Consider the following 26,442-nt stretch of genomic DNA (forward strand, 5'->3'; position numbering starts at 1 on the left):
AGCTTCTCTCCTCTATCATATAAGCCTATATATCACACAGCTCAGCTTCTCTCCTCTATCATATAACCCTATATATCACACAGCTCAGCTTCTCTCCTCTATCATATAACCCTATATATCACACAGCTCAGCTTCTCTCCTCTATCCTATAACCCTATATATCACACAGCTCAGCTTCTCTCCTCTATCATATAACCTATATATCACACAGCTCAGCTTCTCTCCTCTATCATATAACCCTATATATCACACAGCTCAGCTTCTCTCCTCTATCATATAACTTTATATATCACACAGCTCAGCTTCTCTCCTCTATCATATACCCCTATATATCACACAGCTCAGCTTCTCTCCTCTATCATATAACCCTATATATCACACAGCTCAGCTTCTCTCCTCTATCATATAACCCTATATATCACACAGCTCAGCTTCTCTCCCTCTATCATATACCCCTATATATCACACAGCTCAGCTTCTCTCCTATCATATAACCCTATATATGACATAGCTCAGCTTCTCTCCCTCTATCATATAACCCTATATATCACACAGCTCAGCTTCTCTCCCTCTATCCTATAACCCTATATATCACACAGCTCAGCTTCTCTCCTCTATCATATAACCCTATATATCCCAGAGCTCAGATTCTCTCCCTCTATCCTATAACCCTATATATCACACAGCTCAGCTTCTCTCCTCTATCATATAACCCTATATATCCCAGAGCTCAGATTCTCTCCCTCTATCCTATAACCCTATATATCACACAGCTCAGCTTCTCTCCTCTATCATATACCCCTATGTATCACACAGCTCAGCTTCTCTCCTCTATCCTATAACCCTATATATCACACATCTCAGCTTCTCTCCTATCATATAACCCTATATATCCCAGAGCTCAGCTTCTCTCCTCTATCCTATAACCCTATATATCCCAGAGCTCAGCTTCTCTCCTCTATCCTATAACCCTATATATCACACAGCTCAGCTTCTCTCCTCTATCATATAACCTATATATCACACAGCTCAGCTTCTCTCCTCTATCATATACCCCATATATATCACACAGCTCAGCTTCTCTCCTCTATCATATACCCCTATATATCACACAGCTCAGCTTCTCTCCTCTATCATATAACCCTATATATCACACAGCTCAGCTTCTCTCCTCTATCATATAACTTTATATATCACACAGCTCAGCTTCTCTCCTCTATCATATAACCCTATATATCACACAGCTTAGCTTCTCTCCTCTATCCTATAACCCTATATATCACACAGCTCAGTTTCTCTCCTCTATCATATAACCTATATATCACACAGCTCAGCTTCTCTCCTCTATCCTATAACCCTATATATCCCACAGCTCAGCTTCTCTCCTATCATATAACCCTATATATGACATAGCTCAGCTTCTCTCCCTCTATCATATAACCCTATATATCACACAGCTCAGCTTCTCTCCTCTATCCTATAACCCTATATATCACACAGCTCAGCTTCTCTCCTGTATCCTATAACCCTATATATCACACAGCTCAGCTTCTCTCCTCTATCATATACCCCTATATATCACACAGCTCAGCTTCTCTCCTCTATCATATACCCCTATATATCACACAGCTCAGCTTCTCTCCTCTATCATATACCCCTATGTATCACACAGCTCAGCTTCTCTCCTCTATCATATAACCCTATATATCACACAGCTCAGCTTCTCTCCTCTATCCTATAGCCCTATATATCACACAGCTCAGCTTCTCTCCTCTATCCTATAACCCTATATATCACACAGCTCAGCTTCTCTCCTCTATCCTATAACCCTATATATCACACAGCTCAGCTTCTCTCCTATCATATAACCTATATATCACACAGCTCAGCTTCTCTCCTCTATCCTATAGCCCTATATATCACACATATCACCTTCTCTCCTCTATCATATAACCCTATATATCCCAGAGCTCAGATTCTCTCCCTCTATCCTATAACCCTATATATCACACAGCTCAGCTTCTCTCCTCTATCATATAACCCTATATATCCCAGAGCTCAGATTCTCTCCCTCTATCCTATAACCCTATATATCACACAGCTCAGCTTCTCTCCTCTATCCTATACCCCTATATATCACACAGCTCAGCTTCTCTCCTCTATCCTATAACCCTATATATCACACAGCTCAGCTTCTCTCCTCTATCATATAACCCTATATATCACAGAGCTCAGCTTCTCTCCTCTATCATATAACCCTATATATCACACAGCTCAGCTTCTCTCCTCTATCATATAACTTTATATATCACACAGCTCAGCTTCTCTCCTCTAATATATACCCCTATATATCACACAGCTCAGCTTCTCTCCTCTATCATATAACCCTATATATCACACAGCTCAGCTTCTCTCCTGTATCCTATAACCCTATATATCACACAGCTCAGCTTCTCTCCTCTATCCTATAACCCTATATATCACACAGCTCAGCTTCTCTCCTCTATCCTATAACCCTATATATCACACAGCTCAGCTTCTCTCCTCTATCATATAACCTATATATCACACAGCTCAGCTTCTCTCCCTCTATCATATAATCTGTATATCACACAGCTCAGCTTCTCTCCTCTATCATATACCCCTATGTATCACACAGCTCAGCTTCTCTCCTCTATCCTATAACCCTATATATCACACATCTCAGCTTCTCTCCTATCATATAACCCTATATATCACACAGCTCAGCTTCTCTCCTCTATCATATAACCCTATATATCCCAGAGCTCAGCTTCTCTCCTCTATCCTATAACCCTATATATCACACAGCTCAGCTTCTCTCCTCTATCATATAACCTATATATCACACAGCTCAGCTTCTCTCCTCTATCATATACCCCTATATATCACACAGCTCAGCTTCTCTCCTCTATCATATACCCCTATATATCACACAGCTCAGCTTCTCTCCTCTATCATATAACCCTATATATCACACAGCTCAGCTTCTCTCCTCTATCATATAACTTTATATATCACACAGCTCAGCTTCTCTCCTCTATCATATAACCCTATATATCACACAGCTTAGCTTCTCTCCTCTATCATATAACCCTATATATCACACAGCTCAGTTTCTCTCCTCTATCATATAACCTATATATCACACAGCTCAGCTTCTCTCCTCTATCCTATAACCCTATATATCCCACAGCTCAGCTTCTCTCCTATCATATAACCTATATATCACACAGCTCAGCTTCTCTCCTCTATCCTATAACCCTATATATCACACGTATCACCTTCTCTCCTCTATCATATAACCCTATATATGACATAGCTCAGCTTCTCTCCCTCTATCATATAACCCTATATATCACACAGCTCAGCTTCTCTCCTCTATCCTATAACCCTATATATCACACAGCTCAGCTTCTCTCCTGTATCCTATAACCCTATATATCACACAGCTCAGCTTCTCTCCTCTATCATATACCCCTATATATCACACAGCTCAGCTTCTCTCCTCTATCATATACCCCTATATATCACACAGCTCAGCTTCTCTCCTCTATCATATACCCCTATGTATCACACAGCTCAGCTTCTCTCCTCTATCCTATAACCCTATATATCACACATCTCAGCTTCTCTCCTATCATATAACCCTATATATCACACAGCTCAGCTTCTCTCCTCTATCATATAACCCTATATATCACACAGCTCAGCATCTCTCCTCTATCATATAACCCTATATATCACACAGCTCAGCTTCTCTCCTCTATCATATAAGCCTATATATCACACAGCTCAGCTTCTCTCCTCTATCATATAACCCTATATATCACACAGCTCAGCTTCTCTCCTCTATCATATAACCCTATATATCACACAGCTCAGCTTCTCTCCTCTATCCTATAACCCTATATATCACACAGCTCAGCTTCTCTCCTCTATCATATAACCTATATATCACACAGCTCAGCTTCTCTCCTCTATCATATAACCCTATATATCACACAGCTCAGCTTCTCTCCTCTATCATATAACTTTATATATCACACAGCTCAGCTTCTCTCCTCTATCATATACCCCTATATATCACACAGCTCAGCTTCTCTCCTCTATCATATAACCCTATATATCACACAGCTCAGCTTCTCTCCTCTATTATATAACCCTATATATCACACAGCTCAGCTTCTCTCCCTCTATCATATACCCCTATATATCACACAGCTCAGCTTCTCTCCTATCATATAACCCTATATATGACATAGCTCAGCTTCTCTCCCTCTATCATATAACCCTATATATCACACAGCTCAGCTTCTCTCCTGTATCCTATAACCCTATATATCACACAGCTCAGCTTCTCTCCTCTATCATATACCCCTATATATCACACAGCTCAGCTTCTCTCCTCTATCATATACCCCTATATATCACACAGCTCAGCTTCTCTCCTCTATCATATACCCCTATGTATCACACAGCTCAGCTTCTCTCCTCTATCCTATAACCCTATATATCACACATCTCAGCTTCTCTCCTATCATATAACCCTATATATCACACAGCTCAGCTTCTCTCCTCTATCATATAACCCTATATATCACACAGCTCAGCATCTCTCCTCTATCATATAACCCTATATATCACACAGCTCAGCTTCTCTCCTCTATCATATAAGCCTATATATCACACAGCTCAGCTTCTCTCCTCTATCATATAACCCTATATATCACACAGCTCAGCTTCTCTCCTCTATCATATAACCCTATATATCACACAGCTCAGCTTCTCTCCTCTATCCTATAACCCTATATATCACACAGCTCAGCTTCTCTCCTCTATCATATAACCTATATATCACACAGCTCAGCTTCTCTCCTCTATCATATAACCCTATATATCACACAGCTCAGCTTCTCTCCTCTATCATATAACTTTATATATCACACAGCTCAGCTTCTCTCCTCTATCATATACCCCTATATATCACACAGCTCAGCTTCTCTCCTCTATCATATAACCCTATATATCACACAGCTCAGCTTCTCTCCTCTATCATATAACCCTATATATCACACAGCTCAGCTTCTCTCCCTCTATCATATACCCCTATATATCACACAGCTCAGCTTCTCTCCTATCATATAACCCTATATATCACAGAGCTCAGCTTCTCTCCCTCTATCATATACCCCTATATATCACATAGCTCAGCTTCTCTCCTCTATCATATAACCCTATATATCACACAGCTCAGCTTCTCTCCTCTATCATATAACCCTATATATCACACAGCTCAGCTTCTCTCCTCTATCCTATAACCCTATATATCACACAGCTCAGCTTCTCTCCACTGTCATATAAACCTATATAATCCTATATATCTCCTCTATCAAATGATAGTGTGAACTGAGAGCCTTGGTGGTGAACTTTTGGCCCTGTGGGCTTTGTGGGCACTTATCTGTGGAGCAGATTATATTGTGTGAAGGCCACTGTATTGCAGATTATAATATGTGGGGGCCACAGTGTTGGAGACTGTACTGTGCTGCAGATTGTACTGTGTGGGGGCCTTTCACTATTTATGTCACGTAGTATCTGTTTTATTTCAGACATGTGATATTATTACAGACCTTAATAACATTGCAGGGTCACTTATAAAACAGATCCTGTGTGATGTAAATAGTGAACATTAATTGTTCAAAGTACCACATACAGACTTCTACCTTTTAGTACAAAGTTGTTTTGTATCATTGAAGTTCTGTAAAGCCCCATTCACATGACCGTATTTTGTGGGTCCTTTAACTGTCTGCACTTGTGGATCTGCACAGTATTAAGGTTAGATTACTGTATTGGCCCTTTGTAATAAATTATTGGGATATGGTTTGTGGTTTGGGCACTCGGTTTCTAAAAGGTTCTCCATCCCTGACCTAGAGTAACACAGAATTTTCGATCAGATTAAGTAACAATAACAAAGTGTTTTCCATGTGTGGCGTCGATGTCATCTCAGTGAGCGGCTTATGGAGATCAGAGTGTATATGCCTCTGTATGAAGCGAATGCGAGCGTTTATACGTATATACACATATCCAGCTGACTTCTCCTACAGGGCAATCATGAGACTGATGAGATGAGATTGATGAGATGAGTTATACTCGCTGTGACTTCTTACAGGTCATTTTTAGCTTTCTGCTACTTATCTGGGAAGAAATTGCAATAACTACAAACATAATAAAAATAATCAAGTGACTGTAAGAGGAAACGGATCGTAAATATCGCCATAAGAATATCATTTTGTTGTGGTTTCTTTCCCATTGTCTTTCTCGAGTGTCACTGCTATTGTCCTAAAGACACAAGTGCACAGTCAGACGACATCTCTGTGTTGTATGAATCTTTAATGTGCACTCACTGAAATCTATGACTCTATCTCTGCTTGCCTAAGTGGAGAGACCGGTCAGAAGCTCAGAATGAGAATTAATTCACATCGCCATACAATTAGAGAACAAAGTATGGACCTTCCCGTGCCAAAACATTTCTGCAATGAAGATCATAATATCACCAGTGACATGAAAATTTTGGTTTTAAGAGGGAATTTTAAATCAAGGAAAGAGCAAAAGATTTATGAGTACAAGAGCATGACCCTATTGAACACTCTGGAGAATGGAATGAATGTCTCACGTGGGTTCATGTCATTCTATAGAAATTAGTGAACTAAGACAGGGTTGAGGGGATATCGTCACTCCAAAGGGAGAGAACCACCATTTAGGTGTGTGGAGTCTTATTAAGCCATGAGCGCTCCACTGTGCAAAGGAACGTGGGAAGAATATGCAAATCTGACTTCCATGCTGTAATTAGGAAGCCAGTGCTTCAAGAATGCACACCAATAGAGGGCGCTCACTGCTAATGTGCAAGTCTATCTTCCATGATGTAATTAGGAAGACAGAGTCTCAGTCAAGCCATAAAGATAAGAACCTGGGAACTGTGAATTGTTTAAACATATACTAATAAGCCTCCCCCCCCTCCTGAAATCCTATCCCTATGTGTCCTGTTGTACATAAATATGCAGCCTTCAGAAATCGTTCTTAGTTATATCTGAAGAAGAAGCCAAAGAGCTTCGAAACGTCATATTCTGTCATCATTATGAGTTAGCCATTAAAAAAAGTATCATCTACTGAAGACTCTCAAGTTTTTTGCTTTTTATATTCCTAAGTCTTAAGGCAGATTTACTGATACCTATGAAATCCATGTAAATGTTAATATGTGGTGTGTCATCAGATGCCGTATTAGATACAGAATACTGTGCTGAATGGAATTACAAATTGCCTAATGGAACCCGCATACAGTCCTATGAAAAAGTTTGGGCACCCCTATTAATCTTAATCATTTTTAGTTCTAAATATTTTGGTGTTTATAACAGCCATTTCAGTTTGATATATCTAATAACTGATGGACACAGTAATATTTCAGGATTGAAATGAGGTTTATTGTACTAACAGAAAATGCGCAATATGCATTAAACCAAAATTTGACCGGTGCAAAAGTATGGGCACCTCAACAGAAAAGTGACATTAATATTTAGTAGATCCTCCTTTTGCAAAGATAACAGCCTCTAGTCGCTTCCTGTAGCTTTTAATCAGTTCCTGGATCCTGGATAAAGGTATTTTGGACAAACAATTCGAGTTCAGTTAAGTTAGATGGTCGCCGAGCATGGACAGCCCGCTTCCAATCATCCCACAGATGTTCAATGATATTCAGGTCTGGGGACTGGGATGGCCATTCCAGAACATTGTAATTGTTCCTCTGCATGAATGCCTGAGGATTTGGAGCGGTGTTTTGGATCATTGTCTTGCTGAAATATCCATCCCCGGCGTAACTTCAAATTCGTCACTGATTCTTGAACATTATTCTCAAGAATCTGCTGATACTGAGTGGAATCCATGCGACCCTCAACTTTACCAAGATTCCCGATGCCGGCATTGGCCACACAGCCCCAAAGCATGATGGAACCTCCACCAAATCTTACAGTGGGTAGCATGTGTTTTTCTTGGAAATCTGTTTCTTTTTGGACGCCATGCATAACGCCTTTTTTATAACCAAACAACTCAATTTTTGTTTCCAAAATGAAGCTGCCTTGTCCAAATGTGCTTTTTCATACCTCAGGCAACTCTATTTGTGGCGTACGTGCAGAAACGGCTTCTTTCTCATCACTCTCCCATACAGCTTCTATTTGTGCAAAGTGCGCTGTATAGTTGACCGATGCACAGTGACACCATCTGCAGCAAGATGATGCTGCAGCTCTTTGGAGGTGTCTGTGGATTGTCCTTGACTGTTCTCACCATTCTTCTTCTCTGCCTTTCTGATATTTTTCTTGGCCTGCCACTTCTGGGCTTAACAAGAACTGTCCCTGTGGTCTTCCATTTCCTTACTATGTTCCTCACAGTGGAAACTGACAGGTTAAATCTCTGAGACAACTTTTTGTATCCTTCCCCTGAACAACTATGTTGAACAATCTTTGTTTTCAGATCATTTGAGAGTTGTTTTGAGTAGCCCATGATGCCACTCTTCAGAGGAGATTCAAATAGGAGATCAACTTGCAATTGGCCACCTTAAATACCTTTTCTCATGATTGGATACATCTGGCTATGAAGTTCAAAGCTCACTGAGGTTACAAAACCAATTTTGTGCTTCAGTAAGTCAGTAAAAAGTAGTTAGGAGTATTCAAATCAATAAAATGATAAGAGTGCCCATACTGCACGTACGCCACAAATAGAGTCACTGCCTGAGGTATGAAAAAGCACATTTGGACAAGGCAGCTTCATTTTGGAAACAAAAATTGAGTTGTTTGGTTATAAAAAAAGGCGTTATGCATGGCGTCCAAAAAGAAACAGCATTCCAAGAAAAACACATGCTACCCACTGTAAAATTTGGTGGAGGTTCCATCATGCTTTGGGGCTGTGTGGCCAATGCCGGCATCGGGAATCTTGGTAAAGTTGAGAGTCGCATGGATTCCACTCAGTATCAGCAGATTCTTGAGAATAATGTTCAAGAATCAGTGACGAAGTTGAAGTTACGCCGGGGATGGATATTTCAGCAAGACAATGATCCAAAACACCGCTCCAAATCCTCAGGCATTCATGCAGAGGAACAATTACAATGTTCTGGAATGGCCATCCCAGTCCCCAGACCTGAATATCATTGAACATCTGTGGGATGATTTGAAGCGGGCTGTCCATGCTCGGCGACCATCTAACTTAACTGAACTTGAATTGTTTGTCCAAAATACCTTTATCCAGGATCCAGGAACTGATTAAAAGCTACAGGAAGCGACTAGAGGCTGTTATCTTTGCAAAAGGAGGATCTACTAAATATTAATGTCACTTTTCTGTTGAGGTGCCCATACTTTTGCACCGGTCAAATTTTGGTTTAATGCATATTGCACATTTTCTGTTAGTACAATAAACCTCATTTCAATCCTGAAATATTACTGTGTCCATCAGTTATTAGATATATCAAACTGAAATGGCTGTTGCAAACACCAAAATATTTAGAACAAAAAATGATTAAGATTAATAGGGGTGCCCAAACTTTTTCATAGGACTGTATAGTCAAATGGATCGAAAAATATATAAAATGCACAATGTTCTGAATATGGAGAGTTCATAGATTGCAGTGCCAGCCAAGGTCTGGAGGCCAAAAGACACCTATAACCTATAGGAGAAAATATTAGTCTGCAAACCACTGCCCATCCACTAGGTGGCAAATGTGGCATAACCATCTTCCAACAAAATAATGTTGTTTTTCAAAGCTGGTTGTTTTGGGAAGAGTAAGGGTTAATAATAAGTACACATTGGTAACTTGTCAAGATTAATAGGAGACATCTCGAGATGTCTCAAGACCCTTTTACGAAAAGAAAAAAGGCAGCTTTAGAGATGGGCAAACCGATTCAATCATTTGGCCATAAGGGCTCGTCCACACGGTGTAACAAGCCGCGTGATGTGGCACGTGTACGCCGCGTGACCCTTTGCGTGCCGTACACGCTCCCATTAATTTCAATGGGAGCGGGGATCGTATGCGCCGCGCTAGTTTGCGGCCATGAATAAATGCACGGCCGCAAACTAGCGCGGTGCATACGATCCCCGCTCCCACTGAAATGAATGGGAGCGTGTACGGCACGCAAAGGGTCACGCGGCATACACGTGCCACATCACGCGGCACGTTACACTGTGTGAACGAGCCCTAATATTCAAAATCGTTAGTTGTTTAAGGAACCCCAGACTCCAGAGTCGAGTAGGTGGAGACCATGGGAGGTAAAAAAAAAAAATTATACTCACCTTCCCTCACTTGTTTTGGGTCTCCTTGCATTGAAGCCCAGCACCATTATTCATAAATCTTCCCCATTGAGTGGAATTTCAAACAGGGGGATCTTAAAGGGGTTGTCCCATCTCAAGCATCTTATCCATACTGCTAGCTTATGTGGATTTAAGACTTTTCCTGAATACATCGCTTCTTCAAAGCTGCTTTGTTTGGTCGCTATCTGAGATTATTCACTTCATTGTTTACACTGCGTTTCCATAACCACTGACCTGAGGATGGTCTTATCTCTCCGCCCAGGACGAATGACGTAACTCCCTGCTCTCAGGAGGGGAGGGGAGCTGAGTGCTCGGGAGCTTGTATTTCTGAGCTGTTTATCTCCCTCTTCCAGATATCAGTTGAGCTGAGACAGGGAGTCTGTTACCTCTGGATGTAAACACAGACAAAAAACTGAGTTTATTGCAAACTGTCTCTTGTTCCTGTAGCTTGTAAATTTAGGATTCTCATTACCTATCAAATCCAGCTCTGCTACATCAGCTTCATATTGTGCATCTTCCAGTGATACTGTGCTAATTTATTTACAACCATCGCTCATTACTGACTGCAAACATGTCCTGCTATGAAGAGAGATAACAGAGCAAGTGAGACCCTGCCCACCAATGTACTGAGAAAACCAGGAAGTGAACATAGCACACAGCCTGCAGGTTGCTGAACCAGCCAGTTTGGAATACCCCTTTAACTTTGACTTTAAGGTATATGGACCGAGATTGTGATAGGAAAATAAAGCCCAAAATAATAATAAAAATTAGATTTAATTCTGCTAGTTACATAAACCTATAAACCGTATTTTAAATTTTTGACATCATTTTACAAACTTTTTCCGCCCCATTTTTTTTTTACAATTGTGCAGCAAAGTTTTGCCTATTTTTGCAATAATCTTTCGCCCTTCAGTAACAATAACTTCTCTAATTTATTTCGCATAATAACGGAGCAAAAAAAAAACAACTATCAAATATCCTCGAAGATTAATTTTCTAGCCCACCTGCTACATTTCTTGTTAAAATAAAGAGAATTGATTTAAAACTATTTTCTTGTTCTATTTGAAAGCTGACCTTATGGGTTGGCATCAGTCGGAAACTAATTGCTGAGCATGTTTCTATGGCAATCCTTGTTAGTGCTCAGAAATATTTAGAACTGTATAAGAAGTCGACTTTTTATTGTCACGGAAGCAGAAACAAAACAGCGATGGCGGATGAGTCTGTGTTTTTCTCCTGGTGGTTCTACAGGTTTATTATGCGAGGTTATGATTTAGCAGATGCATTTGTACTTGGCTAACAATAACCTGCGCCACGTCCATGCTAAGCAACTAGTCATTAGTCTCCTAACTTGGGATGATGTGAAGATATCTAGTGCAGACGCTCGTAAATAAGAAGTCATTTAGTGTCATGTTGTTGTTCCTACGATTATATGTTAAATGTCAAATTGTAAAGTAAAAATGTCACAAAGTCAGACATGTGCTAATTAAGATTATCCTTAAAGGGAACCTGTTACATTGTATAGGCAGCTTTACTGTATCGGGGTTATAGAGCCGGAGGAGATGAATAGATTGATATCTAGTTATTCGCATAAAGATTCAATGTAACTTGTGTTTACATAGTCACATAGTAGATGAGGTTGGATGAAGATATCAATCCATCAAATCAAATTAAATCGGCTTTATTGGGACGTCTCAATAGATATTTGGCATTGCCAAAGCTAGTAAAGTGTGGGGGGGAGTTGGAGTTGGGGGGGGGGGGTGTTGGTTTGGGGTATAACAGTCCATGGAGTCTCATCTTTCTCTTAGTTGGTGGTCGCTATATGGGGTGGTGGGGTGGAGTGGCTGATTTGGGGTATAACAGTCCATGGAGTCTCATCTTCCTCTGGTTTGGTGACAGCTGGACACGTATTGGGCAGCGATCTCCACAGTGGCCTCTTCTTCTCCCAGTAGGATGTAGAGTTTCCTCTTCTCGTCTGGGATGTGGGCAGAGAGTCTTTGGTAGTAGACGGCCCTCACAGCTGAGTATTTGGTGCAGTGTAGCAGGAAGTGGGTCTCGTCTTCTAGGGCCCTCTGGTCACAGTGCTGGCACAGTCTGTTCTCCCGTGGCTTGTATGTCTGCCTGTATCGCCCCGTCTCTCTCTAGGCTGTGGGCGCTCAGTTTGTACTGGCTCAGGGTCTGTCTGTGTTTGGGGTGGCGTATTCTCTCCAGGTAGGTGGCCATGGTATAGTCTCTTTGCAGTGACTGGTACACATTGGTGAGTTTCTTGGAGTTATTTATTGCGCTTCTCCATTCCTCCATGTACCGCTCTCTGTCTCTTTCAATGACTCCTTTTATTTGAGCCTTGTTCAGGGCATGTTGGGGGTTTTGGCTTGGCAGATGGTTGATGCTTGGTTGGGGGGTATCAGTTTTTCTCGGGGCTCTGTGGCTCAGCCAGGCTTGGTGGTGGTAAGAGCCAGTACCATCAAGTCCAACCTATTACTCTACAGTCCCCTACACTGTTGATACGGGGAAGGCATAAAAACCCCATGAGGGTCATGTCAATTGTCTCATTTCAGGGGGAAAAAATTCCTTCCAGACTCCAATTTTGGTCAGGCTTAGGAGTCCAATGGGCGGATCTACTTTGTGATGAACAGCAAAGACTGTCAATGACTGTATAGGACCGCCTACTGGACTCCTAAGCATTGAATGAATTTAAATGAATAATTATACAAGTTATACTGAATCTTTTCCCAAAAAACTATATAGATCAACTATCTCTTCTATGTCATGCTATCCATAGTTTAGACAACATGTTCAGTGTGACAAGTTATGTTAGTTGACAATTTTTTTATATCGTCCTAGTGGTTAGAGGATTATGGCCTCTGGTCTATGAATTTCTACTGTACTACAACTATTATATGACACAATAGAAGTCTATGGAGTACTACTATACTTCTATTTAGCTTCTGTTTTATATCGGGGCATACTACGGTCAGATTCTACATGAATATGACTCAAAAAATGTTGGTAAGAAGACAAATTCATTCTTGCCTAGATGAATACTTCCATAGTACAATGAAGTATAAAGGCACAAAATAACTCTGTAGTATAGAGGTTCCTTATTCCTATTATACTTGGTGGCCTTAACGCGACATCTCATAGACATTCTCTTCCATGTGCTCATTGTCTAGTAGCCAATACCTTCTGGAGCTACTATACAACCACTTTTATATGCCACAATAGAAGTCTATGGAGTCCTACTATACTGATACGTTCAGTAGTTACTGTAGGATTTTGGAATGCTCACTGGCTTTAGATACTTGTGTAGATGTGAGTTTACCTCTTCTTAAGATCGACAGTATCAAAAGAAGTATTTCCTTTAGCAATTCTGTGAGCTGACCATAAAGGATAGGTGCAAACAAGAGAGGAAGGAGGAGGCGGAGCAACCCGAGGACAAGGGCAGGTCCCGATCAGGTGATCAAGAGTCAGAACCAGTCAGAACCAGTCAGAACCAATCAGAACCAATCAGAACCAGTCAGAACCAATCAGAACCAGTCAGAACCCTCAGGTCCAGTTGCAAATGTTCAGTCCAGTTAGGTTCATTTGAAGTCCCTGGATAACCAGATGAATGCAGCGGACAGAAACATGCTGCATGCTGTGTTTTTCTATGCATCTATTTCAGGCTCCGGACGCCAGACAGCTGCACAAATATATTGTCTGTTCTATCAGTCTCAGATGTAAACAGCTTCCTAGACACAACTGATAAATGCAAATTCACAGCGTCCCACCAATGAGACAAAATCGGAAAGTCCTGGGGCACTAATGTGCTTTCACCTCAGTACAAACTTTGCTAAGCAACTCGGAGCGCATTGAAGGAAATGAATTCAGTTTGGTTTTACAAAAAAAAGTGTTTGCTGTGACAGAAAACAAGCCATCTATGTATAGCTCCGAATACCATTAGTAAGGGGAACGTGTAATATTTCACAAAGATTTTAGCACCTGTCATTTTATAAGTACAGTTTCTGCCATTTGGCAAGTGCAGGATAAGGTGGTGCTATGATAGTGCTATTTATACTGCGCGTTCTATCCACTGTACAGACACCAGCTTTGCAGATGACAGACCCTTAGGATTGCGTTTTGCTCTTTTTGATGCAGTTACCCATCGGAAATCCATTTCTAGCTTGTAGAGAAGTTAGTCATTTACAGGTTTACAGTTTTATCTTTTATAGATCTGTCTTATATCTTTCATATTTATGCACTTATGTGAGTAATCCCACACATCCCCCCCCCACACCCTCACACCCACCTTACAGATGTTCCCTAGTTTTGTACATTTAGTGTTTTTTGTATTAGTCATTGAATTTAATTAAAGGAAATTCTGTCTCATCTCTGTCTATCACAAAACTTGTGCTCTGCATTTAGCCAATGCCCTAAGACTACCATCCTCTATTAGCAGAACCTCCCACCCCTAGCTGCAAGAATTTTCCTAAGTTTCACCAAAGTTGCACCACTTCTCTGGAATGCTCTACCCAGGACAATCAGAATAACTCCCAATGTCTACAGCCTCAAGTGCATCCTAAAGACACATCTCTTCAGGCCAATTCAATAGTCTAACACTTCTGCAGTTACGCTCCCTTTTCGTGTTTTTGGCTATTCAGGTGCTGCTAATCGTTTGTAGAAAGCCCCCCCCACACACACACTTTTGTTAATTCCCATGGAAATCGATATGTGAATCAGCTCCAGGGTGCATGGTGGACGTTCCATGCACCCACTTGCATCATACCTTCTGGACACCCACCACTGCCTCCATGCCCTCCTCCTCCGGCTTATTCACCGCCTCCAGTGTCGGCAGTTTCTATTGAAGTCACGCACATGTGCAGTAGCGCTCCCTCCGGCGCGATACTGTACATGCTCCAGCGCCAGCTCACAATGTTCACTAGGGGAAAATGGAGCAAACGAGGAGCAGGGAGGAAGCGTTACTGCACACGTGCATGATTTCAATTTGAAACCGCTACTGCACATGCTCCAGTGCCATTTTCCCAAAGAGAAAATTGCGAGCTGGTGCTGGAGCATGCTCAGTAGCGCCCTGAAGGGAGCTCTACTACGCACGCACGTCACTTCAATAGAAACTGCCGACAATGGAGTCGGTGAATAAGCAGGGGGAGGAGGACTTAGAGGAAGCGATGGGTATGACGCAAGGCGGTGCACGGAACGCCCACTGTGCACCCTGGAGCTGATTTGCATATCGATTTCCACAGGAATTAATAAAAATGAGGGGGGGGACTTTCTACAAATGATTAGCAGCACCTGGATAGCCTGGATAGTCCGTATTTTAGGACAGTTTTGTACATTTTAGCAAATTATTTTATGGTCATGATTTAAGTTATTCCAAAAAAAGTTTTAGAGTCCGTGAGATGTTTATCCATCCCCGGCGATCGTACAGAGATTTTCCCATCCTATGAAGTGATAGCTCATGGTATTTATTTATATTGGTACCTGTAGATCTACAGATATCTGAACCTGCTACTGCACTGGATGGGTTCAGCAGCCGCTCCCCTTCTATTCACGTAATAGGTGCTGAACCACTATAGTGTGGGTGCAGATAGTACCTGAGAAGGTCCAGATCTGCTTCTGGTCCCATTCGGGGCAGTGGGTTCTGGATCTGTCAACCAGACTTAGCTGATCGGAGTATTGGACCACCACCAATCACATACTGATGACCTATCAATATAAAAAGCCCCCCCTGGAGTGTTGGACCACCACCAATGACCTGTCCTGTGGGGACCATAAAAGCCTTTTATTGTTGTATATTACATTTATCATGTTGAATATCTGTATTCTTGTCAATATACATTCAGCAGTAACACAATTGTTAGCATTTCACGTTTGCTCTACTGTAATTCTTTTCTTGTACAGAGAGATCTCAGAGAATTATGACCTGAAATCCATAGAGGCAAACGTGTTCTCCAACAACCCTCAACTACAAGAAATGTACGTAAGTCATTGCAAGATTTCCAAAAATTACTGACCTTTCACCAGTCTAAGAACTCTATCAGCATAACAAAGTTGAAGTGGAACTTCAAGAAACATTAAGCCTAAAGTCTATTATATCTATAGTTGTACAGTTCAATGCTATAATGTACTGCCCACAATTGCAATTTAGGGTAAGGACGAGTGACGCTTTGGTCCCTCTATTGGGATGACTAATTGGAAGTCAATCAAAATGTCTTCCCCGAGGAAGTATTATGCTCCATAGTGGCCCCTACACACAGTATTATGCTCCATAGTGACCCCTGCACACAGTATTATGCCCCATAGTGGCCCCTGCACACAGTATTATGTCCCATAGTGGCCCCTGCATACAGTATTATGTCCCATAGTGGCCCCTGCACACAGTATTATCCCCCATAGTGGCCCCTGCACACAGTATTATCCCCCATAGTGGCCCCTGCACACAGTATTATCCCCCCTAGTGGCCCCTGCAGACAGTATTATACCCCATAGTGGCCCCTGCACACAGTATTATGTCCCATAGTGGCCCCTGCACACAGTATTATGTCCCATAGTGGCCCCTGCACACAGTATTATGTCCCATAGTGGCCCCTGCACACAGTATTATGTCCCATAGTGGCCCCTGCACACAGTATTATGCCTCCATAGTGGCCCCTGCACACAGTATTATGTCCCATAGTGGCCTCTGCACACAGTATTATCCCCCATAGTGACCCCTGCACACAGTATTATGCCCCATAGTGGCCCCTGCACACAGTATTATACCCCATAGTGGCCCCTGCACACAGTATTATACCCCATAGTGGCCCCTGCACACAGTATTATGCCCCATAGTGGCCCCTGCACACAGTATTATACCCCATAGTGGCCCCTGCACACAGTATTATGTCCCATAGTGGCCCCTGCACACAGTATTATGCCCCATAGTGGCCCCTGCACACAGTATTATGTCCCATAGTGGCCCCTGCACACAGTATTATCTCCCATAGTGGCCCCTGCACACAGTATTATCCCCCATAGTGGCCCCTGCACACAGTATTATCCCCCATAGTGGCCCCTGCACACAGTATTATCCCCCCTAGTGGCCCCTGCAGACAGTATTATACCCCATAGTGGCCCCTGCACACAGTATTATGTCCCATAGTGGCCCCTGCACACAGTATTATGTCCCATAGTGGCCCCTGCACACAGTATTATGTCCCATAGTGGCCCCTGCACACAGTATTATGTCCCATAGTGGCCCCTGCACACAGTATTATGCCTCCATAGTGGCCCCTGCACACAGTATTATGTCCCATAGTGGCCTCTGCACACAGTATTATCCCCCATAGTGACCCCTGCACACAGTATTATGCCCCATAGTGGCCCCTGCACACAGTATTATACCCCATAGTGGCCCCTGCACACAGTATTATACCCCATAGTGGCCCCTGCACACAGTATTATGCCCCATAGTGGCCCCTGCACACAGTATTATACCCCATAGTGGCCCCTGCACACAGTATTATGTCCCATAGTGGCCCCTGCACACAGTATTATGCCCCATAGTGGCCCCTGCACACAGTATTATGTCCCATAGTGGCCCCTGCACACAGTATTATCTCCCATAGTGGCCCCTGCACACAGTACTATGTCCCATAGAGGCCCCTGCACACAGTATTATGCCCCATAGTGGCCCCTGCACACAGTATTATGTCCCATAGTGGCCCCTGCACACAGTATTATCTCCCATAGTGGCCCCTGCACACAGTATTATGTCCCATAGTGGCCCCTGCACACAGTATTATACCCCATAGTGGCCCCTGCACACAGTATTATGCCCCATAGAGGCCCCTGCACACAGTATAATGCTCCCCAATAACCCCTGCACACAGTATTATGCCCCATTGTGGCCCATCACCAAGAATTACGCCTGATAGTGGCCCCTGCACACAGTATTATGCTCCATTGTGGACACCTATGAACAATTATGATACTCTGGAGTCCTTCTAGACCCCAGAGTATAATAATTGGGGACCCAGGGGGATACCAACATAAAAAACACTGTTACCTACCTATTCCTGGCTTCGCTGCACTCCCTGCTGATGGCAGCCATCTTCAAAGACATCCAGGACTTCTCGTAACCCAGGGGGCCTGCATCGGATGCATAAGGAACATGTCATGTGACATAAGGAACGTCACAGAAGTAGGCCCTAAACCTGCCTGGAGAGGGAAGTAACACAGTAACTCCAACTGGTAACAGCCTATTAAACTAAAAACGCAGCGGTAGCAGCTGTCGCTGGGCCCCTAATGTCCCGGGCCTTGTTGCAGCTGCTACTTCGGTAGTGACGCCCCTGATTAAAAGTATACATAGTTCTAGACAACTAATATGTTGAACAGGTATTTGATGTACCAAGTCTACAAGAGCATATGTAGTCATATAATTGTAATAACGAAGAACCTTATCTGACACGGAGGTCAAGTCCGGGCAACTTCTGAGCTAATTGAAGCCCACTGGGATCTATTATACTCGGTTTTTCAATGATAAATGTTCCTGAGATTCAAGGAAGAGTTATACGTCTTGCATCTTGACACTTAGTCCAGTAAATGGTATCTAATACGGAACATTTCCATCAAGAAGCTACTTGTCTCCGCAGATCAGAGAAAAGTAAAATAAGAGAAGTTACTTTGTGAAGACATTTCTTTGGTTTGCCGCAAGATTGTTTTTGCTTTAAAGAATTGAGGTGTAAAGTGTCAGGAAAGTCAAAGAAAAGCCCAGAGGGTCGTGAATTTCACTTATAGAACTCTATATCTGCAATTGTATTGTCACAAATACTCAATAGCGAGGCTTTAAAGTCTTCCTCCATTAATACTGATTAATAGAAGAACATTTGTAATATGTTTTATTAAAGAAATATGTTTTCTTCTCCGGTTTTCAGACTTGTTACATATTAGTCTATGAATAGGAGAGGAGGGATAAAGAGGCTGCTAAAGAGATACTAAAAGAATTGCTGAGTCTACGCTTTTATACTTTGTTACTTTTAGTTCTTTTTACCACTACTAGGTTGTACATAAGAGGTTACCAGTGCACAGAATGAGGCAATAAATCAAATAAGTGGACATCAGTAGCCTTTTACTTCCTCCTTTCTTCTCCATAGAGCTCCATAAAGACTGTATGGACCATGCTTGTTATATCCACATGCTGTGACCCCCCTCCTCGTGTCCTACAACCAAGTCGGCTGTATTATTATTATTATAATTATTAATATTAACACCAATCTGCACAGAGAACTAAATGATCCTGCAGTGTGTCTGTTTCTTTCTTTTTTAGTTGCTCTGATTCCTAGGATTTCTCTATCTGCCATGAGCTTCTATGTGTTTCTCTCTTGTTATATACTACTGTACCATCTATGAAACGGTATCACTGAAATTTCCCCATTGTGGGACTATTAAAGGAATATCTTATCTTATCTTATCTCTTAATATAGACTTTAAGCCTTCTCACATCCTAAATGTATGGCCTGATCCATCTGTTGTGCCAACCTGTGCAATGGAGTAACCAAAACTTAAAAGGGGTCTGTCACCTCAATTAAGCATGTTAAACCAGTAACACAGTTAGATAGATCAAGCTCATGAAAATTTTCACAATATGCAAATGAGCAGTCTGGAGCATTGACGGCAGCTCTTTTTCTCCAAAGTGCTATGCTCCACACTGTTCTAGTATGTCCCCCTCTCTTCTTGGAGTGACTGGGCCATGGAGGTATGCAGATATCATGTCTGCCCTATGTTTTTGAGTGCCAGTCATCAGGTGAGTCTAATGTGCTTCACCCTGGTGACAGACTCTCTTTCAGGCTGTCTATTACAATTTCAACTTTCAAATGTAACCTGAAGACCCGCTGTTTAGAATGGAATACCAAATACACTAACCTGCTGTCACCATATCATCCTATGAGTAAGCGCCTCCCACACCAATTGTGTTCACCCACCTTCAAATATAGATTATATAGCTTGATGAGTCTATGCTTCTACACTCTGTTACTTTTGGCTCTTTTACCACAGTTAGGTTGCAGATAAGAGGCCACCAATGCACAGAATGGGGCAAGAAATGAAATACCTAGCCGGCAGTAACCTTCTATTCCCCCCTTTCTTCTCTATAGAGCTCCATAAAGACTTTTAACATATTTTAAGCCCTGTTCTCATTCCTAGTTGGGGAGAGACACAGCACAGGGAAAATGTAAAAGGTTATACTGCACAAAAACAGGGTTGCATCTCCGTGCTCTGGATCAGTTAAATTATAAGAAGGAAAAGTTCCTTTAAGATTGAAGTAGGAGATTTCACAATAGGTGGCTGGAAAAGCGTGTGGTTGACTTAAAGCATTTACAGTTGTTTTCAGAAATATTAATTGATGTCCTATTCACAAGCAACTTTACTGATGTGCAGAACTGCAGGTATGGCCCCTTTAAAGGATACCTGAGTTTTCATCAGAAGTGGAAATATCTTCAGGATCAGATATCTCATGTACAATACAAAGCAATCTGCTGCTGGTTTCTTTACATAGAATTCTGCCAGAAGTAACTGTAAAATGACAGCTCAAAAAAATCCAAGTAAACATATTATAGGAGATCCAGGGACACTGGACTGCAAATCTAAGTTATAATGCAGCTAAAAATATCCAGGAAAATAGAAATCTGGGCACATTCAGGAAAGCTGCTTATTGTCTGACTAACATCCCATCAGCAATAACACAGGCATCTAGTCAGAAGTATATAGACTCTTGTTCACTCACTTTGTGTGTAGTGTGTGGATAAACCATAATAGCAGATACAACGACATGTGCATGTATATATAAAGGTACGTGGGCCTGGAAAACCAAAGAAGGGACCCCAGAGCTTCTGCGAGCACTTTGGCACTCTTTTTGGCTGATCACATTGGATCCAGAAGTCTCAACATTCTGGATATTCTATGTATAAGCCGCTCTAGAACCTCCCCAGAAAATCCCTTTAATAATTTCAATTACTGAGAAAGTTAGAGATGTAACAAAGCCGAACGACATCTCATTGTCTCTCATTTTCTTTTTAGAAGAATTGAAAAAGCAAACAGCCTGGAATACATTGATCGAGATGCTTTCTGGAATCTCCCAATGCTCAAGTATCTGTAAGACAATTTTCTATTTGATGTACTCCTTCTTATTAGCTCATCACAGACACAAATTAAATATTTGCAATGATAATAAATGACCAGAAGCTGCAAAGAACGGAGAAGACATGAAAGGAAATCATTTCTTATAATAACAGCAGTGAGAGTTCAAACACTGGGGACATTACAGATAATGTCCATGACATTTGGCACGCATTTCAATGAGTGCACCGTAATTCCATCCACATCTCAGGATAGCTTCTCAATTCTTTATCTCTCCATGTTAAATCATTGTAATTACACTGATCTCTCACCATGCTTATTGACCTTATCCTCTATGGACCCTCAGCTCTCCAGTCAGTTCTTAGTATTGGCTTACAGAGTCTTTGGCCCACTCTGTCTTCTTTACGAATGGGTTGGATAATATCAAATCCAACATAGGAGAAAAATAAAATCTTTTTCAGCCTTCGTGAATATTGCCTTATTTGCCTTACTATTAGAATGGAAACAAGTTTTCATATTCCATTCATTACTGTAAATGTTTTTGAACTTTTTTAGATCTTTTTGAGAACTTTTTGAGAACACTTTTCTAGTGTTCTTCGGTGCAAGGTCCCCAGATAATTGTTCTTAATTACTGATTGTTTATTTACTGCAGATGTCAATATCAAAATCCTCATATTCATGTTACCCATGACTGAGATTTTAATGACAAAGTATTCTGATCACGCATTAATTTTATTTGTCGAGTATTGTTACTTTCTGAATAGCGTAGATGGATATACATGATCCCTAAGTCATTAGTATTCCTGTGCTTCTCTCTCGGTGCCTCGATCACATAATAATGGATGGCAACTAGGGTTGAGCGATCGTGTCTTTCACAGTGGGATCGAGATCGGTACGATTTCCCACAATGCTTTGCTTAGCCTTCACACTGAGCATATAGTGTATACTCAGTATGAAGGCTCCGCTGCGGTTCCATAGGAATGAATGGAAGCAGCCAGCACACAGCCTTAACCCCCTGCGCGCCGGCTGCCTCCATTCATTCTAATGGGAGACTAAACTAACATCTCTAGTAGCTACTTACCTCCAGAGATGGCTGCTCCGCTGCTCCGGTGTTCCTCTTCGCCTCGCTGCCGCTCCACGCTGCTCTTCTCGCCTCACTGCCGCCGACTCCCAGGTTAGTGTTTAAAGAGTTAGGAAGGCAGGGCTTGTGGCTTAGGAGAGTGTGGGCGGGTACAGGGAGGGGAGACATAACGTCTCCCCTCCCAGTACCCGCCCACACTCTCCTAACCTGGGAGGCAGGGGGCAGTGAGGTGAGAAGAGCAGCGTGGAGCAGCAGCAAGGCGAAGAAGAACACCGGAGCAGCCATCTCTGGAGGTAAGTGGACACCAGGAGGGACTAAGTAGCCAGAGGATTAAAAAAAAAATCCTCTGGCTACTTAGTGATTCACTACACAGCGTGGATTCTTACAATTAAAGCGTTCAATTGTTAGATTCCATGCTGTATAATGAATAGGATTGCTTTTAAAATCGAGATCGGGTTCGAATGAAAAATGATCGGAAATCGGATTTTAAAATCGATCCTGAAAAGTCAAGATCGGCTCAACCCTAATGGCAACTAGACAAGAAAAGAGTTGGCGCATAATACAGGGGAAGATGGCATAAAAGTGCTAATAATCGGCATGACTCTGAGGGATGCACTTCACGTAATGGATGTGATCTCCACTGATGCTGCCCCGTATCTGATGCTGTCTTGTAGTAGTTACGTTGGAAAAAACGAAGACAATAAGATCCAAAATCCTGGCTTTCTCTGTTCTGGCTCTGGTGGATAGAAACAGGAGCCAATTCCTAGAGAAAGACAAAAAATGACAACGCCAATCGGCACATAGAGTGATAGCGTCCCAAAAGAAGGTGTCCTAGGAAGGAAATGAAGCAAAGGAGAGAGCCCGTCACTAGTCATTTGTAGACTCAATGGACTCTCATAGAGATGAGCGAACAGTGTTCTATCGAACTCATGTTCGATCGGATATTAGGCTGTTCGGCATGTTCGAATCGAATCGAACACCGCGTGGTAAAGTGCGCCATTACTCGATTCCCCTCCCACCTTCCCTGGCGCCTTTTTTGCTCCAATAACAGCGCAGGGTAGGTGGGACAGGAACTACGACACCGGTAACGTTGAAAAAAGTAGGCAAAACCCATTGGCTGCCGAAAACATGTGACCTCTAATTTAAAAGAACAGCGCCGCCCAGGTTCGCGTCATTCTGAGCTTGCAATTCACCGGGGACGGAGGTTTCCGTCCAGCTAGCTAGGGCTTAGATTCTGGGTAGGCAGGGACAGGCTAGGATAGGAAGGAGAAGACAACCACAACAGCTCTTGTAAGAGCTAAATTCCAGGGAGAAGCTTGTCAGTGTAACGTGGCACTGACGGGCTCAATCGCCGCAACCCAGCTTTCCCAGGATCCTGAATGGAATACACTGTCAGTGTATTCCCGTATACCCGATATATACCCCGATACCCGTTCCAACGGTGTGCCCCCCCACCTTCACCCCAGAAATACCCTGCAAGTCCCCTAGCAATAGAATTGGGGCTATATACACCCACAATTTTTACTACTGGTATACAGTGCCATTGTCTGACTGGGAATTCAAAGAATATATTGGGGTTATAAATACCCTCATTTCTTGCTACTGCCATATAGTGCCAGTGTCTGACTGGGAATTCAAAGAATATATTGGGGTTACGTGCACCCACAATTTTTACTACTGGTATACAGTGCCAATTTCTAACTAGGAATTCAAAATGCGCAAGGCTCCCGGAAAGGGACGTGGACGAGGCCGTGGGCGAGGTCGGGGGAATGGTTCTGGGGAGCAAGGTAGCAGTGAAGCCACAGGGCGTCCCGTGCCTACTCCTGTGGGGCAGCAAGCATTGCGCCACTCCACAGTGCCAGGGTTGCTTGCCACATTAACTAAACTGCAGGGTACAAACCTTAGTAGGCCCGAGAACCAGGAACAGGTCTTGCAATGGCTGTCAGAGAACGCTTACAGCACATTGTCCAGCAGCCAGTTAGACTCTGCCTCCTCTCCTCCTATTACCCAACAGTCTTGTCTTCCTTCCTCCCAAAATTCCGAAGCTTTACAGAACAATAACCCCAACTGTCCCTGCTCCCCAGAGCTGTTCTCCGCTCCTTTCATTGTCCCTCAACCTGCCTCTCCACGTCACGATTCCACGAACCTAACAGAGGAGCATCTGTGTCCAGATGCTCAAACACTAGAGTCTCCTCCATCTCCATTCGATTTGGTGGTGGATGACCAGCAACCCACCCTCATCGACGATGATGTGACGCAGTTGCCGTCAGGGCATCCAGTTGACCGGCGCATTGTGCGGGAGGAGGAGATGAGACAGGAGTTGGAAGAGGAAGTGGTGGATGATGAGGACACTGACCCGACCTGGACAGGGGGGATGTCAAGCGGGGAAAGTAGTGTGGATGTTGAGGCAGGTGCAGCACCAAAAAGGGTAGCTAGAGGCAGAGGCAGAGGTCAGCAGCTTAGGCGAAGCCAGGCCACACCCGGAATCTCCCAAGATGTTCCAGTTCGTACCCAGCCCCGAAAAACTCCCACCTCGAGGGCACGTTTCTCGAAGGTGTGGAGTTTTTTCAAGGAATGCGCCGAGGACAGATATAGTGTTGTCTGCACAATTTGCCTCTCGAAATTGATTAGGGGCTCTGAGAAGAGCAACCTGTCCACCACTTCAATGCGCCGTCATTTGGAATCCAAGCACTGGAATCAGTGGCAGGCAGCAACGGCAGGACAAAGGCCGCCTGCCGTTCACGCCACTGCCACTGCCTCTGCCACTGCCTCTGCCTCTGCCACTGCCACTGCTGACTGTGCTGGCGATGCACTCCAGAGGACGAGCCAGGACACCACTTCATCTGCCTCCGCCACTTTGTTGACTTCTACCTCATCCTCCCCTGGTCCTGTCTTATCTCCTTCTCCTGCACCATCAAAGGCACCATCAGGCGTTTCTTTACAACAACCCACCATCTCTCAGACATTGGAGCGGCGGCAGAAATACACTGCTAACCACCCACACGCGCAAGCCTTGAACGCCAACATCGCTAAACTGCTGGCCCAGGAGATGTTGGCGTTCCGGCTTGTTGAAACTCCCGCCTTCCTGGACCTGATGGCAACTGCGGCACCTCGCTATGCCGTCCCTAGCCGTCACTACTTCTCCCGGTGTGCCGTCCCCGCCTTGCACCAGCACGTGTCACTCAACATCAGGCGGGCCCTTAGTTCCGCGCTTTGCACAAAGGTCCACTTGACCACCGACGCGTGGACAAGTGCATGCGGACAGGGACGCTACATTTCACTGACGGCACACTGGGTGAATGTATTTGAGGCTGGGACTGCTTCCCAAACTGGCCCGGTGTACCTCGTCTCCCCGCCTAACATTCCTGGCAGGGACACGAGAAGAACACCCACCTCCTCCTCCTCCTCTACCGCCTCCTCCTCCGCCACCGCCTCCTCCTCCGCCACCGCCTCCTCCTCCGCTGTTAGATTGACCCCAGCTACGAGTTGGAAACGTTGCAGCACTGGCGTTGGTAGACGTCAGCAGGCTGTGCTGAAGCTGATCAGCTTGGGGGACAGACAGCACACTGCCTCCGAGGTGAGGGATGCCCTCCTCGATGAGACGGCAATATGGTTTGAGCCGCTGCACCTGGGCCCAGGCATGGTCGTTTGTGATAACGGCCGGAACCTGGTAGCAGCTCTGGAGCTTGCCGGACTCCAACATGTTCCATGCCTGGCCCACGTCTTCAACCTAGTGGTGCAACGTTTCCTAAAGAGCTACCCCAATGTTCCAGAGCTACTGGTGAAAGTGCGGCGCATGTGCGCCCACTTTCGCAAGTCGACAGTAGCCGCTGCTAGCTTAAAATCTCTCCAGCAACGCCTGCATGTGCCACAACACCGGCTTTTGTGCG

The 26,442-nt window shown here is 43.4% G+C and overlaps 1 protein-coding gene across 1 annotated transcript in view; it reads left to right on the forward strand.

Annotated features, from left to right (window-relative positions):
* Positions 1 to 26,442, forward strand: part of FSHR (follicle stimulating hormone receptor) — a 119,412-nt gene that overhangs the window by 51,902 nt on the left and 41,068 nt on the right. The window contains exons 3-4 of the mRNA XM_075267032.1: positions 16,258 to 16,332; positions 21,412 to 21,486. Of these exons, the coding sequence (XP_075123133.1) occupies positions 16,258 to 16,332; positions 21,412 to 21,486 (150 nt within the window). The remainder of the gene's footprint in view (positions 1 to 16,257; positions 16,333 to 21,411; positions 21,487 to 26,442) is intronic.

This window comes from Leptodactylus fuscus, chromosome 3 (assembly GCF_031893055.1).
Source record: "Leptodactylus fuscus isolate aLepFus1 chromosome 3, aLepFus1.hap2, whole genome shotgun sequence".
Lineage (NCBI taxonomy): Eukaryota > Metazoa > Chordata > Amphibia > Anura > Leptodactylidae > Leptodactylus > Leptodactylus fuscus.